General features: G+C 28.6%; 1 protein-coding gene across 1 annotated transcript; it reads left to right on the plus strand.

Annotated features, from left to right (window-relative positions):
* Positions 1 to 11,273: 11,273 nt before the first annotated feature.
* On the plus strand, positions 11,274 to 13,155 carry LOC114713181 (probable WRKY transcription factor 48). Its single transcript, XM_028897776.1, has 3 exons — positions 11,274 to 11,654; positions 12,017 to 12,160; positions 12,534 to 13,155. Exons 1-3 carry the CDS (start codon positions 11,335 to 11,337, stop codon positions 13,015 to 13,017), a joined length of 948 nt encoding a protein of 315 aa, XP_028753609.1. The 5' UTR covers positions 11,274 to 11,334; the 3' UTR covers positions 13,018 to 13,155.
* The last annotated feature ends 5,568 nt before the right edge of the window (positions 13,156 to 18,723 follow it).

Raw genomic sequence — 18,723 nt, forward strand, 5'->3', positions numbered from 1 at the left:
TATGTTCAGTTAGAACTAGTTATTGCAACATGATGACAATTTATCAAGAGGTTAGAAGGATGATGATGACATGTCCCTTTTTTCCAGCTCATAAAATAACATGGATGCCACGTAAGACATTTACCTGCCACATCATCAATTTAGTAGTAACACTGCTGAACCATATCAGTGGAAGGATTGAATTTGAAATGCAACTTTTGCTCCAAAAAAAACAATTTGAAATACAACTTTTATGAATTACGATAGAAAGAGAATTTATGTTAAATAATTTCAAATAATTTGACCTTGACCTGAATTAAATGGAGAAGATCATGTATATCAAAAGGAACATAGGAATAAAGGCCTAAAAGGAAAAGTGAAAGAGACACCAGAAAGCTACACATTTCTTTGATTTAATTGATTTCGTCCAGTTTTGAAATTTGAATATGACCCCGTTTTTTAGAGCTAATTGATAATTGATTTGGTAAAAGAATAAGAGGGAAAAAAAACAGAGATAAATGACTGAGATTCAATGAGTAAATGAAAATAAGGTTTTTTAAGAAAATCGGGAAAAAGTCACTCATTAAAAATTTTATTAGTGAAAAGAACCTGATAAATTTTTATACATACTATAAAAATTTGTAGGGACAAAATATTAGTACTCTAATTTAGGTTATTCTTATCAATAAAATTTTCAATACGGGGATTTATCTCCAATTCTTTCCCTTTTTTTTTCTCTTACATAATTTCATTTAAAATGTCATGGTTTGTTCTTGTATTGAGGTGATTGTTACAATGAGTTATACTGCTTGATATGAATTCACGGGTGTAAATAATTTATAAGCAAGTTCAAAAGGGAATTTCATTGTATATTTAGAAGGAAAAATTGTATGTTTTTAATCCATCTAGTTTCCAATGATTTTGAAATAGGCCCCTGTGGTCTGAAATATTTTAAATGCGCCCCTGGATTATAGGAAGGCTATGGCAGTAGTCCTCATAATTGGAAAACGTTCATATTGGCATGCCTGTGTTATGGTGGCTACCGGCTATTGCGTTAGATGAAAGAGACTATGAAACAGAGACATTTTGGGGTCATTTTATTTAGGAGAGAATTATAATAAGATTCTAATAAAAGAAAATAATTATCAATACGTTTAAATAACGAGTGAGTAGTTATCATTTTTTATGTTAGAACTTATCTTTATAAACTACTTAGTTGTTATTGAAACTTTTAATAATTATGTTTTTTCTTTGAGATTTTATAGTAAATTCTCTTTTTGATTTAATTACATTCATTTTAATTTTTGTCTCTATCTCACTATTTCATAGTCAAGTCTCATTTTCTAAGGGATGAACTTTCATAAGTGACTTTGAAATAGAAAATAGAGTTTATGTGCTTTAATTTTTATGGGCTAAGTTCGTTAGGATCGAGTGAGCCCTCTATTATTTTCTTTTTGTGTGGCATAAATGTTAAATCAAATCATTTATAAAAGAGTTAATGAAATTCATTAAGTAAATCTGTGGTGTAAGTTTGCAATATAAGTTCAATGTTTTGTTAGGATTAAGATTCATTTATTTTATAGAATTATGTTTTGATTTCGTTTCATCTGAATTGATACTTGTTAATTCTTTACATGATGGCTATAAAAAAAATTTGAATTATCAAATTATAAAACATTTTTATTGTGTTATATATTTTTCTTTATGTTAGTTGCAATTTGAACTTTAAATTTTATAATTTATATATATTAAAATTGTGTTTACAAATTTTGTATTTGTGAACAAAATAATATATGCAAGCTATGGGCTCGGCTTTAAGCCCTAATAATAAGGGCCGGGTCTTATCAATGGCATTCCATATTTGAAAGCAGAATACCTTAAAAGGGGAAAAAGGCCAATTTTTTTTTTTTAAAAAGACGGTCATGTAGCTGATAAATAATAAATTAATTGTAATAAAATATTTTATTTTATTATAAAATATTGATTGCTCATTATTAAATGGAAAAATTCTCCATGTTTGCTGTTGCTTTCGGTCAAAATTTAACTAGATTCACCGTAGAGACTATGCGTATAATGAGTTAATGTAAATTAATTTTGAAATGTATTTAACAAATTAGTTTATCTATATTATCAAATATATGATACACTAGAACAAAGCCCTTTGGTTTTATGAAAAACTAACGGAGAACAAATCGTTATATTAATATATATATATATATATATTCAATGCTTTTAAATTAACATACGATAGATTTCAACGTTATAATTTTTCTCAAATTTTTATACTCCCCACATCCTAAAAATATAAAATTTAAATAGTTAATTTATAAAAACTAAAACTTTGCATGGTAGAATGAAAGGGAGAGGAGGGGGAGTTATGGGCTTTGTTTGGTTGGAGAGACAGGGAGGATTTTTGTCTGTTTTACTCTCCTCCCCTAAAAGGGCAAAAAAAAATCCCAACCAAACAATAACTAAAAAAACTGGTTAATTTTTTTTTTGGTGGCTAAGCTTAGAGTATTCACTATTGGTAACAGTGACTAATCTCCTCAAACCGCAGACTTCTCAAGAGGACTTTAATGTTGAAAAACTACTTAAGTTACTTGCAAGATATGTGTGTTGATTTTTCAAGATAACCCTTTAACAATTTGTATTTGAAAATTAATCCTAATGAAAACTCCAAAATAAAATTAATAGAAATAATTTGAAAAATAAATTATAAATCTGAAAGATAAAGCATATTGAATTCTTACATTCAAAACTAAAACAAACTCTTCCATTAACTCCTATAATTAAAGACAGAAGAATATGTCATGCGGTAGTTACAGACACGTGTGTGTGTATTAATGCCAATTTGTGACATGAATATAGAACATTCCTTATTTAAAGGGAAAAGATCAGAGCATGAGGCATGTCCTAATTAAATAATGAAACCTGAAATTCGGGTCTTAGTTATAATAATTAAAAAATTTTATCTTAATTTAAAGTATATTGTTTCATGTCTCATATTAAATTAACGTGGGCTAATGCTTTCACACCTGCATTTCTCACAAAAGCGTCTCAAAATGAGGAATACATACAGAGCTGGCAATTATTGAATTGAAAGTTGAAAAATGTGTCTAAAATAATTATGTTTATACTTGATTAATCAATAAATTAAGGTATAACAATGTGTGGATTTATATAAATAAATAAGTCATATTTTGGAACATGGCAGTTGGATATTGTTGTTATACAGCTATAGATTCCTTAATTTCGTGGGAAATTAAAGCTCTAAAACGAATGTCAGATACAGAATCTCAATCTTTTTGTTCAATTGTTGCTAATCACACATACCCTTATATAATCTTTGAATAATTATCTTATGGTTGTCAAATAGTAATAATTTTTTTTGAAAAAATTGAATAATTGAAAGAGGGAAGTTATCAAATTCAATTTGGTTTCTGCTGCATGTCTAAGGTTGAGGGAAGTCAAAATAAATAATTATGTTTATATAATATGGGGAAATATATACCTTTAGAATATTAATTTAGATCGATCATGACTTCATGAGAAAAGATATTTAATATAGTCACATTAATGTTAAAATTAATGGTATTGCGGGACTCATTTTAAATTTACTTTCATATATGTGTATATATAAATGATTAAATAATTTTTAAAGTAGGATAAATATTAATTATAATTGAATCAAGTAATAATTATATGTAAATATCTTTTTTTTGCTGTTGGAATTAAAAATATATTTATAATTTACTTTGCATAGAGTAAGTAAAATGGAGCCACGTGTTGTGATAGACAATTTGGACCAAATCAACGAAGAGTTGGTTCATGGTTGGATCCAAAGTCTAAGGATAGAATTATAAGATTTGACAACAAATAATGAATATGACTTTGAAATATTGCATCTTTCATAGAGGCATCACATGCCTAAATGGGTCCTATGGACTTTTTAAATTTATGATGATTTGAACATATATATAATAATTAAATAAATTAAAAATAAAAGATATATAGATGTGAAAAAAGTGTGACTGTTGTACACAATAATGTTTTTATTTTTATTTTTCTAATGTATAATTATAAAATAACTAATTTAGATGAAAATCTTGAGCTTTTCTCAATAATATATATATTCTTAAATAAGTTGAGAAAAAATGGCTACATAATACTACATCTAGTTTTTAATATAACACCTAGTTGACTAATTTAATTACATTAAAAAAGTTATTAAATTACTTAATTAAAATACTTATGTGAATAATTAGATTATATATCAATTTATAAGTGAGAAAAATTAGTTTGAATAAAAATGATAGATATAAATACTTTAAAATAATTTAGTAATTTTATTGATCTTCTCAAATTACTCAACTAAATTTTATACTCCTCTGGTCTTAAATATAATATTCTTTTTGTAGTAATTTACACTACAAAAAGGGTTTTATATTTAGGATACACTACAAAAAAGATCTTATATTTAGAATCAGAGAAATATTAAGAACCAAACTAAAACAAAAAAAATGATATCTTTAAAGGAAGAAAAATGATTAAATTACTGAACTAAGCCTTACCTTTTCCATATTTTGGATTCCAATGTCGCATGGTAGGCTCTCTGTAAAGCTTTTTTTGATGTAATGTTTTTTTTTTTTTTGGGTATGAAAGATAACTATAATTTTCCTCTTTTTCTTTGTAAAAAAAATCATAATTATTAATGTCAAAATATATAGATTGTAGAAATACCATGTTAGAGTACATCAAAATCAAACTTTGTCAAGCTATATAGTTTTCAAAAACCACCCCTATCTACTGAAGCTTGTGACTAAGTGGCACTATTCTCATCTCATCTTTTATGATGGTGGAGATCATGAGTTCAATCCCATCCAACAAAGGTGTAAAGTCCAAAATTAGAAAATTATAACAACCAACTTGATATCATTTAAAGCAAATAAAACATGTTTGACTCATCTAGATGTAATTCCACCAAATCAGCCATGTTCTAGCTAATTTGTCTCATAATATATATATTTTTATTTTTGCGCCTGTAAAAATTAACAAGTTCAGTTTAATAATTCATAATTATTCATTGGTTATTCACAACAAAATTTTGCAATAAAATTGCACTTCTTATGAGACCTTTATTGTTACTCGTTCACAAAAGATGTTAGAAATTGACAAGTTCAATTTAATAATTCTTGAGTCCCCATCAGCCATTCATATTAAAACTTTTGTAATAAATTTATCATCAAAATTTTGATCACTGCTGAGCAGCTGGTCACCAGCAGAGTTGCTTGTTTTTTGTGAAAGAAAACAGAGAGAGCAGAGAGAGAGGCAGAGAGAGAGAGAGAGAAGGCTTTGGGAGAAAAAGACATTGTGGGTGATATGGTAAAATGTCTAAATTTCATCAATTGAGACTACGGATCAGTTTCTTAATTAGGGATGTGTGAAATTTATCAAGGGAGAATTATATTCAAGTTTCACAGAAGAGAAATAATTATTAAAAAGTCCCAATAACAACCTGAACAGCCTGTAATAACAAGTCCTACAGTAAGAATGACAGCCTATAGGACTTATTTTTTAATTGTTTTCCTTGTTTGGGACCTTATTGTAATTCTTCTATTCATTAATCTGATTTGGGATTTCCACATATCTTTCAGGTAACTTTCAATGAAAATTTTCCCAAAAATAATTCTCCGAATAAAGCTTTTAATTAAATATAAATTAAAAAAAATTATTTAAAAAATTGAGGTGATTTTGATGTAAATGGGAGTTAATGTATTAGTGAGGTGGACACATGGGTAGGAATTAGGAAAGGCAATCAGGGTGGAGGCACATGCAGACGAGGGCCCAAGGGCTACTAGCCTAATCTCTTCTTTTTCTTTTTATTTTTATTTTTGATTTTGATTGATTTTATTTTATTTTTTTCCTGCAATCAGGGCGCGTGGGGGCACGGGCAAATGTTCAGAGGTTTGACTTTATGTAAGATTCTCCTACCGTCAAAGCATCTCTCCGTCACAATTATTAGTCGGTAGAGGCTGCCCACCCTGCAGCCGGACACCCATACTGACAAAGGACCACAATTCCTCACGCGCTATACGCCCCGTGACGCTCACTCCACCCTCATGGCATCTTCACATCTCAAATCGTACTGTACTACTGTATTTGGATTAGTTTTTGTGGAAAATGTTCCTCTTATTTAATATAAGATTTAATTAATTAATTTAAATATATTAAAATTATTAACTAAATTAGTTAATATAATATATATTTTAAAATATTTTAAATCATTTTTTTAATCTTTCTTCTTTTATCTCCTACTTGATTATTATTTAGAGGATATCAATAGTGTTAATTTTAAAAAAATTAATAAATATATGAAATAGATCTTATATAAAAGATCAATATTAACTATCTAATTAAGTCTTATATTAATAACTGGCAAAGTATATAATTTTATAAAATCTCAACTAAGTATATAAGAGAAGTATTATCTCAATTAGTATAAAAAGTACTTTTTTAAGTGCTTATATAAGCTGCCAAACTCCCCCTAAGCATTAAAAAAATTGATCCAACCAATAAAAATAATGAGATTCGTATTCTTATAAAACATGAGTTTGAATATTATTATTAGTAACAAAAACTTGTTGGTGATTTAATTTTTAAGAATCTAAATGCTTTTCGAGTTTGGTCTTGTAATTTTAGCTATCTTTGGTAAGTCTTTAAATTCGAATCATATGTGAAATATTAAAAATAATAATTTGATGCAAACTTCCGTTTAGCTTTACTATAATTAATATTTTTATGTTTTAGGAGACAAAATTTCTATTACATTTATTTATCGAATGAAGTGCCATACTGACGCTTAGGTCTATTAATACATATGTTTACTAAGAAAATAATAGTAATACTAATATATATAATTAATAAAGGATAAACTTATTTATTTATACAAAAAATTTAATGATACAACATATAAATAAAATCAAAACATTATCTTTCTTGATTTATAAACAGGACAAGAGGTACACTAAGTATATGACTTGTTTGTTTGTACAGATAATATTATCCTTGGTTCTAAATATAAAATATAGTTTATAATATAATATGCACTATAAACTTGATTTTATATTTAATAGCAGAACTAGTATTTCCTCCAGCCAAAAAGTTTGCGGGGGATCCATTAATTGGTGAGTGGTTATTGACATTGTTAAGAAAGCATATGTAAGGAATAGTTCTTTTATGTACTGCAATACTTTGGGGACGCAGAAGCTGGAGGATGCAAAGAAACAAAAAATAAAAAAAAAATTAAAAGAATGACAATAATTAATTAATCGTACCAATATGATGTTTCTATATATAAATGTGTTTTCACATTGCCATTGTTTTGTGAATTTTGTCTTGAACAGTCTTTTGACTGAATTTTGTCTTCAACATGAAAAACGTTATGTATCTTAATGATTAAGTACCCTGTTCCTCTTAAGAAAACAAATTTAAATTCTTTTACAATTAAAATTACTTATTTTAAATCAACTTCATGCTTATTGATTAATCAATTATATGAACATTATGCATTTATAATTATACCCAAAAGGGGGTCTAAACTAAAGTAAATACTTAAATTATATGACTTATTTTGAATTTTGTGCGAATACATTAGGCTTATTCTAATTTAAAGCAAGTATTCAAATAATAAGCAACAATTAAAAAAAGTAATTGTTTGGCAGCAAGCATCACAAATTAAAGCAAGCACGTAGAAATGTAAGTGGAAAACCACTATAAAAATCATGTAATAATTGACAAAATTAGTGACGAAACAAATTTAGTAGCTAATTTCATTATTAAAAAATAGTATAGTGCTAAAAAAAGTGATGAAATTTAGTAATAGAATTTAATGATGAAATTAATTTTGTTGCAAAAATTTTGGCGATAGAATTAGTGATAAAATGTTTGTAACTAACTATAAAAATAACTAATTTTAGTTTTATAATGAAATCGGCTACAGAAATGTTATCTCCAATTTCCTTTTAGATATAATTGAGGTGGGGACAAGGTGATTAAATATTAGGAAATATCTATGACAGAGCACTCAGCACCCTGAAAGTTTTTCTTTTACTTTAAATACCTTGAAAGTTTTATTTCATAGTATTTATGTCATGCGTTATTATTGGTCATTAAATTTGACTATTAAAAATACTGGTCAAACCATATAATTTAATAGTCAAACCTAACGATAGATAACGGTGAGGATATTTTGCTACGAAAACAAATTTTTCTGACATATAAGAGCTAAAAAAATTCTAAAAATGTTGGAGGCTTCTTTGTGAATGTTTTTGACATATTTAAGTAGTTTATTTCAATTGTGGTATATTGGTCTCACCTTTTAGGTTGTACATTTTATTTGAACAGTTGAAATTTTATATTCTTAAATCTTTTTTTTTTTTTGACTTTTTAGGTTGTTTAAACATTATTTTAAATTTTCATTTTAAATCTAAAAGTACAAGAGCATAAGAAACTGAACCTGAATATATGTGTATTGAAATATAAATATAATACATTAATTACATATGAAGCAAACAAGAGGAATGGCCCAAGTTTCCACCAAATTAAAATGACGGTACATAATTTTTTTTGGTTGACAATGAAGGTACATATTTGACTGCTCTCATTGATGTGATTTATTAATTGATTTGATGGCTTTTTTATTTGCGCATTCATTTTATTTTCTTACCTTCTCTCCTTTCATCATACATATATTTCAAAATCACCAGCTGGCTCAAGTTTATATAATGTGAAATATATGTAATAATAAAATAATGCCATAAATATAAAAAATTAAAATAAATCAGTAAGTCTACGATCTGTATTTTTTCCAGATTTCATACATTGTAACCTTTTCATTCTATCAATTTTTTCTTCACGTTTAAGCATAGTGTAAATTCTAGAAAAATAATTTTAATTTCGGGGGAAAATATCTACGACTTCATACTAAGGATTGAATAATAGTTTTTCGATTTCGTGTGTTTCCTCCGCTCCTTAATATAAAACTTATTTGAATTTTATTTTGATCATAAAATAAAGCATCAATCTATTTTGTCTCTTATATTTATCTTTTTTTAAGGTGGTTCTTATAATAATAGTAGTTCTGATTAATATATTTGATTAGCAAAAATATTTTAGGAAAGACAATACTTATTTATTACAAATAAATAACTTAATTAATTTTTTTAATCTATTTAAATTAGTTAACTGGTTCTTATATTAAAATCGGAGGTATTTTGGAAGTAGTATATATAATTTCAATGAGGTTGGTTTCAAATTCAATATCACTATTTATCAATTCGATGCGCACACATAAGTTTGTTTTAGAAATTTCTACTTAGAAGAGAAGTATGGGGTATTTGAAAGTTTTTTAAGTGTAAATTTGTTCGAGAAGTTTAAAATTGTAACAATGTTATCTTCTACTGATAAAAATATTAATCGTTAATATTATTATTTTAATAGTCAATGTCATTTTTTAATAGCAAGAGGCAAAATTGCTACAATTTTAAACTTGTAAAATAAATTTGCATCCAAATAAATTTTGGATATCCATTATTTTTAGTGAAAACTTTTGTGAGAAATTTGCAGTTTAATCCTAAAATTTTTTATATTTATTATTTTAAATTAATTTAATTAATTTTTTAATCTATATATTTCGATTATTTATATTTTATAAAAATGATAGAAAGAGTATATTGGAATAGTCAACTTCTCCGGTTGAAGATCCTCAATTTTTCTACCTCCCATGAGTGACGTCACTGTATTATACTCTCCCATTTAAAATATAAGTTAAATTTTATTGGAGGGTTTTTTTTTAAAGATAATATTTATTTTTGTCGAAATATTTAATGGAATTTTTTTTATTTTACCTATATATTCTCTTTATTCTTTGATTTATCTATTGCATATTTTACTTATTTTTTATTAATAAAAATATATTTGAGAAAAAAATATATGCTTTATATTTTATTGTTTTAAATTGATTTTAATCAATTTTTTTTATAACATAAATGGATAAAGTTGATCGTATGTTTTGAACCAAACAGAGTAGTTTTAATCGGAACCAGTTTTGGTGCTCATCATTTTGATGAGCACTGTAAACTCATCAGATCTGGATTATTCATATCTCATTTGGATGGTTTAGATTTAGTTTTTTTTAATTTTATTTATTCAAAATAATTATTTTAATATATATAGAATCTAGAATAGATATAATCTTTTAACTATTATTTTTTACAAAAATATTTTTTATTTAAAAATAATTAATTAAAAATTTTAAATCTAGACCGTTCAAACTAGATATAAAAAGTTAAAATCTGATAAGTTTAATATGTTCACATGAGCATTGAAACTGTTCCTTTTTAATCATAGTTATTCACTTTGTTTTATCTGAGATTATTTATAGAGCCCTAAATAATCATTGCCGTTAGACATCACAGTAGAATTGAACCGCATTCACACCCCTCTATGCCCCCGAATAATTTACTTGATGACGAAAAATAATCTTTGTGGTAAAATTACAAGGAAAAATGAAAGAAAAATATAATTATCAATAAAAATTTTTTTTTTGAAAAATTTGAACTGTTTATCAATATATCACCAAATATAAAAAATAAAAAATGGGCCGCGAAGGGCGGAATGAATGAAGGGTGAAGGAGAATAGAATAGGGAACAGGAGGCAGGATCACATGCACCAGAGCTATGCTCCAAGATTTTATTCGCAGCCACGTGTAAAACTAGAAACAATCCCCCGTTCACACCCATCCGGTTACCGGTCAACAACACGCGTAGAGCAGCCGCGGGCCCCTTCCGATGTCCTCCATCACATTAATTGCCATCACCGTCGCGTCGCCATTCTCCGGACGCTCTGTCACCGACACGTGCCGGTCACCCCCTGGTGGGAAACCTCCCTTCGCCAACCTGTTGTCCAAATTCCCAACCCGAAAAGTCCTTTCACACACAAGAGAATAACAGAATCCCTATATTATCCCTTTCTCAAATTTTTTCCGCTAATAAATATAAAAAAAAAATTTACAATATCGACACACACACTTGAAACAATTTTTTTTTCAGAACAAAAAAAATGAAGAATATGTGCCTAAGTTAGAAATCAATGGAGGAGAATCACAAGAGAGCACCAGACTTCAACTCGTCTTCTTCTTCTTCTTCTGCCATGGCAGCGACATTTTCTGATGATGTTCTGATCAACCAAGCTTCTTTCTCCACCTTCTTCGATACGTCACCGTTTGGTCCTACGATCAACGTCATCCTCATCATCAACCTGAGGACAAGACCAGCAATTGTAATTCCTTTGGGTTCATGGACATGCTGGGTGTCCAAGATTACGGTACTCCCTCTTTGTTCGATTGGCTTCCGGCCGCCACTACCACGGCATCGTCCGTCGCAGCTGATGTAGCCCACCAGTCCTCCTTCCCGTCACCGGCGAGCTCAGGTGGGGTGCTGAACACTCCGGCCTCCCCGAATTCCTCCTCGCTTTCGTCCTCGTCCAACGACGGCGCCGCCCCCGCCAGCGGCCACGGCAGTATGGAGGAAGAACAGCAGAGTTGCAAAGCAGAGGATGAAGATGTGGACGACGGAGGAAGAGGAGGCGACCAAGGACAAGACAAATCTAAGGAACTGTAAGTTTTCATTTAATTAACAACAATTGACTTATGGTTATGTCATTTTTATAAATCTCTTCTCTGTCAAAGTCTCTGATAAATAATGAAGAAAAGGGACGGATGTCTAAAATTAATTGAATTTACTTCGGGTGACTGCATTTAAGTATGTCGGAAAATCTAAGGTTGGATCGGTTTCTTATGGATCTTACCTCTGTGCTTCGCGTTGTTAAGGTCTGCTCTATGTTCTGTTTTTGTTGTTGAGTAGTACTATAACTTGACACTATTTGAAAAGCGAAAAGGGCCAAAAAAGGCATTATTGAATATTGGTGAGTAGTGAAGAAATTGAAAATGAGTATGGCACGTTTTCTCATTATGATTAGGGTGAAACCAAAAAAGAAGAAGCAAAAGAAGGAAAGAGAGCCAAGATTTGCGTTCATGACGAAAAGCGAAGTTGATCACCTCGACGATGGCTATAGGTGGCGTAAGTACGGCCAGAAAGCTGTCAAGAACAGCCCTTTTCCCAGGTTCCATTTCCTTCAACCTCAATCCTCTCTCTAGGCCTCTCTTTCTCTCTCTAAAAATCTCACCTTTTTCTATATTCATGCCTTCACACATATTTATATACATGTTCGACACACATTACATTTTTTCAAACCATATACTTTATGGCGTGTTGATCTGACCAGATGGACAAGTCCTGGGCACTGCATGAAGCTTGAAATGTTTGGTTTTTGTTCACTATGATTTGCTTATATATATATATATATATATATATTCTTTAGGAATATCAATGTAGGTTTTTGGGAAAACTTATGATTTTTGTTTTTTTTTTAACTGGTTTTGCTTCCTTGCGGGGCAAGAAAATGGTGAGCTGAAGTGAAAAATGTGGATTTGCAGGAGCTATTATCGATGCACGACGGTTGGTTGCGGCGTGAAGAAGAGGGTGGAGCGGTCGTCGGAGGACCCTACCATCGTAGTGACGACGTACGAGGGGCAGCACAAGCACCCAAGTCCGGCGGCGGCGGCGACTCGGTCCGGCCTTGTAGGGTACGGTGGTGGTTTTGGTTTTCCACAGCATTATGATCATCGTCAGTTCCAGCAGCAGAGCATGAATAACGTGTCGTCCTCTTCTTCATCGCCATTGTTGTACAACTCAAGTTCATCCATATTGAACAGTATTGGATCTGGCAGCTACATGAATATGAACCCATCGACGAGGACAACGTCGTTTCTGAGCTCGTACCATAACGGTAACAGATCAGCAGGTTTTGGAGGACTAGGGTCTAGAATGGATGAAGGTAGTTTGTTAAGAGACAATGGACTTCTTCAGGACATTTTCGTACCATCGCAGGTGATGATGAACAAGGATGAAAAGCAGTGATATAATAAACTAGGTAGCTAAATTTGTTATATATATAATTCATATATATTTTGGTTAATGCATGTATCAATTTGTAACAGTACTCTCTGGAATGTCTGATTAATTATATATATGGAAGGACTAATTAGATTTTGATTATATCCTGTGACTTTTAACTTCTAATTAGTTTTTTGTTGTTGTTTAAGTTACTTGTTTTCTTCTTTAGGTTTATTCTTTGGGATAATTAACTAGAGGTTTATTGGGTTTATAGCTATACATATTGCTAATTATTTGCCTTTTTCTTATCTTGTGCTTACAAGATATAACAGATTCATTGTTATATTATATTCCACTTTCTTGTATAGTAATTAAGTTTATGTTTTACACTGAATTGGCAAAGAAAGCTATAATAGGAATATACTACCTCTGATCATTAATATAAGACCTCGTTTGATTTTTATTTTGATCCTAAATATGAGATCCCAATCTATTTTGTCTCTCATTTTTTTTTTCCAAAGTAGTTCTTCTAACAATAGTAGCTCTAACTAATATATTTGATTAGCAAGGATATTTTAGGAAAGACAACACATATTTATTACAAATAACTAACTTAACTTCTTTCTTTGATCTCCTCAAATTAGTCAGTTAGCTCTTATAATTAGACCGGATGTAGTGTATGATTAGGGTTTGCATTTTCCTTTCGTGGAATTACAACACGTGGTGAAATCTTCTGAATCTTTTAATTTTGGGTTCACGTCTTCATATGATATAGTCTTTTATTAGAGTGGAAAGAAAAACAGACCAAACATTTAAGAATGTGAAAGTTATGAACTAAATAACAATTTAAGAAAAACTATACTGAGCCGATACTTCCTTTAAATTTGAGACAAATCTCATCATATATTAGTCATAACTTATAAATAATAGAATTTCTGTATAAATCTTACATAAATTATTACTCAGGTTTGATTATTCTTTAAAAAAAAAAAAGTGAAGTACTGCCGGAGATTCGCGTAATCAAAGATATAAATTAATTTGTTAAATGAAGACATGTTTATTTTAAATATATATTTTTAATGATAATCTGGTATATTTAACTATTATACTATCGATTTTAATATAAAAACTAATTAATTATTTTAGAAAAATTAAAAAAGTTACTAAATTAGTTGTGTGTGTATGGAAGTCGACTCGAGTTAGTTAGAGTCCTACTTGAATTCTAATACCAAGTGGTTGGAATGGGGAAAAAATTAAGGTGTTCATATGGTGTTCGTGTGTTGGTGAAATTCTCAAACCAAAATCTCGTACATCACTTCTTCTATTCAAGGTTGGTGTGGGAATTATAATTATTTTATAGTTTTATATATATAATGGATGATCCATGCATATGATAGATTTAATCAATTGTCACGAGTTTTTTTTAGTTAATAGCAAATTTAATGTCTATTTCATCATTCTTAATTAATTAAACCTCATTATCTCATGAGATTCGATTATTAATTATATAAATTGCACTCGGTGATGGCGTGTCATAAGTAATTGGGTATTTTCTCATTGAATTATAAATTTTAATCTCAGAATCTTCTTCTTTTTTTTTTTGGTCAATTATCTAAAATATTTTTATAATTTTTTATATTGACTGAAAAGAGTGCACATGCATATTGTTGAAATGTTAAAAGAATTATTATACATTCATCTGTTTGACTAGAACTAGAAGTCCTTTTTTTTTTTTGTTTAATAGAAAAGGAAGAAGAAGATTGTGAGTATTACTTTTCTTATGCATTTGATTTTTACTTAAAAATTATACTAAAATAAGATTTTAATTTTAATGATTAAGATAAAATATAAACCCTCTTAATTCATTATCGATAATGAGCACACCTATTTAAAGTGCACATATCAATTACCATATTATTTTTCAGCATAGTAGGGTATAATAGTTTTTGTTTTCACACCATCAAATTAAACATTAACAGTGCATATAAGCATATCAACGTCAGGTTTAAATCCAAAACGTTTTCTTTTTGATGGGTTGTCAGGATTGTTGGGAAAATACCATTTAATTCACCTGTGTTTGTTTAAATAGCATATATAAGCTAATTCTATCCATTTTTTCATTCGAATAAATACGATTTTTACGAGGTTGGGATCGATCTACATCATGTGTGTCTGTTTTAACAACTTATTACAGCACTGTGTTATTGCTTGAGATCAGAGATAAATCAAACCACATACTTTTAGGGTTCTTGCAATGCAAGAGATCGAAATCTAATCATTTCATAAAGATTTTGCGGAAAGTTGTGAATCTATCTCTGGAAAATTTATAGCCCATTCGTACAAGGAAGTTGGGGAGACAATGGAGACATGATAGAAAACCAGAATACCTTAAAGCAACATGGCAGATACGGGTGAACATTAAAAAGAATTATAAAAAAAGAAGAAGAAAAGATTAAATTCGAAATGGATGAAAGCTTGTTCATGTTTTTTCCACAGGATGAGGTGCAGGTGAATATTCTGAGCACTATAATAATTAAAGTGATGATAATTATAAGAGAGAAGTGGGAAGGTGTGACTTGTCTCCTATATATGTGTGTGTATACATATTCCTAAACTTTCCAGCCATTAAATTTTCCGTATCTTCTCCAATGATGTCCCAATCACCTTCACCTTTGTGTACTTTTTCAAAGCAATACACAAATACACATCCCAATAGGTGTTCATATGGAGTCTTCACTGTTTAAGCATAAGGTATCGAATTCAATAATATAACCTAGTCAGATAACCACATTAAAAAAAAAAAGCAATTTATATATATATGTATTCCTTTGTATTACATAAAATTCTAAGAGAATCATAATGTTTGTAGTAATTTATAAATAGTACTCTTCCAGTTTTAAAAAAGTTAGGTAAATTAGTTAATTATAAGAAATATAACATTTTTCCCTAAAACACTATAGTCAGCTTTTTAATATTCTCCCTTTTCTTTCTACTTGATTATGGTTGAAAGTATCAATAAGATGATTTTAAAAAAAATAATAAATAAAAAAATCGTCTTATATTTAAACTAAAATCAATTAACATTTAGATCTTATCTTAATAATCAGAGGAGTATAATTTTTCTCTCTCTAAATTTTATGTCTTGGTCATTTATGGAAATAACTCCAGTTGATTATTCTCTTGGGCATGACAAATTCAGAATCTAATCTAAATGCTTCAAAAATCCAATCCACTCAATTTAATTCTCTACAGATATGCACTTCTATTGCTCAACAAGAACAATCCATTGCCATCAAAACAGAGTTCTTTTCTTTTATTATTATTTTTTTATTTTAAAGTACCTATCAAGTTCATCCTTTGATCTAGGATTGGGATCCACTTGTTGGCAATGACACCTCTTATAAGTAATGAGAAAAAACTCATGGCCTATTCATGGGCTATGAGTCCCTGACAAGGCTATATCATATAATCGATGAACTTGTTAATAACCAGTCACATGGATTGATATTCTTAACCCATGCTTTCTACCACACATCCCATAGAATATAAAGATGGAATTGGGAGGTTAATTAAACATGTTTTCTTTATACAAACATTTTAGAAAAATATATTATTTAATAAGTGATATATATTGTGTTTGTTGATTCTTACTTCACACCTGCTTAACACACAGTTGTGTGTGTCTTGAATTGAACCGTTAGTTAATGAGACAATATTATGAGCTTGCCTTTTTATGTTTCTTTGTTTTCTTGTTCTCAAAATAGTTTTATAAAATAGTTTTTTTAAAATAAGTTTTGAGAATAAAAAAATATGTTTGGATAGTTATTTTAAAAAAAATCACATTCGAAACAAAAAATACAAAAACAAGGGGTGACCAGAAAGTGATATATTGTGGGCAAAAACTAAGAAAAGAAGAAGATTTCTCCAATTTTTTTTTAAAAAATAATATAAAAATAAAAATAAGGAAATATCTCAAAATTGTTTTGGTTTTTTTAGTTTTTTGAAAACATGTTACTGTGTTTATGTTTTTAAAACAACCAAGTAAAAACAAATTATTAAACAAGTATTTAAAAAAAAACAAAAAATTGTTTTCAAAATGAGAAACTAAATAAGCCTGTATTTTTATGTCAAGAAACTAAATAAGCCTCTATTTTTATGTCTTATCCCACTATTTTTAACATTTTTCAAGAGAAGCTTCAATAAATAATTTTTTATTGTTAAATCTTTTCAAGTTTTTTTTTTGTCTTCTTATACCATATATACCAAAATCCGGACAAATTATTAATTGGTTGAGTAGCATCTTGACCTGTGAACAACTCTACCTAAAATTTTCTCCTGTTTAAATTGAATTTAATTGATTATACCATTTTATTTTTTGAATCAAATTTTAATATCTTTTATTTCAAAGGAAATATAATGCATAAAAAATACCCTTTCATTTCTCAAAAAAAAAAAAAATCATATACGAAGATACAAAATAATGAGACAGTCTAAACCATAATCAAACCTATATATTTCAAATGAAATTCACAACACGCACTTCCCTCTAAAATTATGCTAAATTATGATTAAATCGAATAATCTCTGTCCATATATCTGACGAGAAAATAACACAAGAGATATATTTAAGTTTGAAATTCACATCTTTTCCTCATGTTAAAAATTATTTTTGCCATCTATCCCTTTTTTTACGCTATTTATCTATCCATCAATATTGTAATATATAACAAAATATTCAAATTAAAACACAGAATCTGTGGAATAGAGAATTCACATACATATATATAGTACTTTGGTTAATGAAGAGATAATATGCAATCTAATGGTATAATTTGAATATGGGATGTTAATTATTGTTAAAATAAAGGCATAAATCGATATCTAAAACATAATATATGAAAATTAAGCAATCTAATACATGCACCAACTAGGGGAATATAAAAGGAATTATGAGTAATAGATTTTTCTAATTTTGTCACACACAAAAAAAACCATCAATAATTTATTAGTGATGGAATTTTGTGCTTTAACTAATTTCATCACTAAATTGCTAATATATCCTCCTTTAAAAGCCCTTGTAATTATGCCATGATTTATAGGTTTCATCAAATATTAATAGGTTTGGTTGATGAAAAATTGGTGGGAACTTAGGTGAGTGGTTTCCTTCAACACGCAGCTTCTTTATTCTTTTCTTACTTTGCAAGTTTCAGAATATGGCTGACAACAGCATGCATTTATATGTTACCATTGGAACACTCTCTAAAGTGTCTTCACAAAATCAATGTCAATCATGCACATCAACATCAATAAAATATGAACAAATTAAAAAACATCAAATAAAAATATGAAATTATAAATAAGTTATACACTCTTTATATTATGATTCTATTTATAAAATCTTACCGATCACTACTCAAAAAACAAAAATCTTACCAATCAGTCGTCCTTTACAAAATTCAATAAAAATATTTGTAAATCATTTTCAAGAATGTCATTATCTTTTTTACGCTTTAACTTATATGATGATTTTAATTTGATCAAGAATAAGTTTTTAATCTTCATTGTTTTTTAAAATATTGACATTCCACAAATTTTAACTAAAGTTTTCAACTCTTCTCTGGTGCTCAGCTCATCAATTTTATTTTGTCACGATAACCGCTTTGATTTTTAAAATTTGATAAAGAAGTATTTTAATTTGCTAAATTGTATAGATAATCTCTTGCCGTTAAT

Source organism: Neltuma alba, unplaced genomic scaffold (genome assembly GCF_004799145.2).
Source record: "Neltuma alba isolate B1F8T4 unplaced genomic scaffold, ASM479914v2 tig00011419_pilon, whole genome shotgun sequence".
NCBI lineage: Eukaryota > Viridiplantae > Streptophyta > Magnoliopsida > Fabales > Fabaceae > Neltuma > Neltuma alba.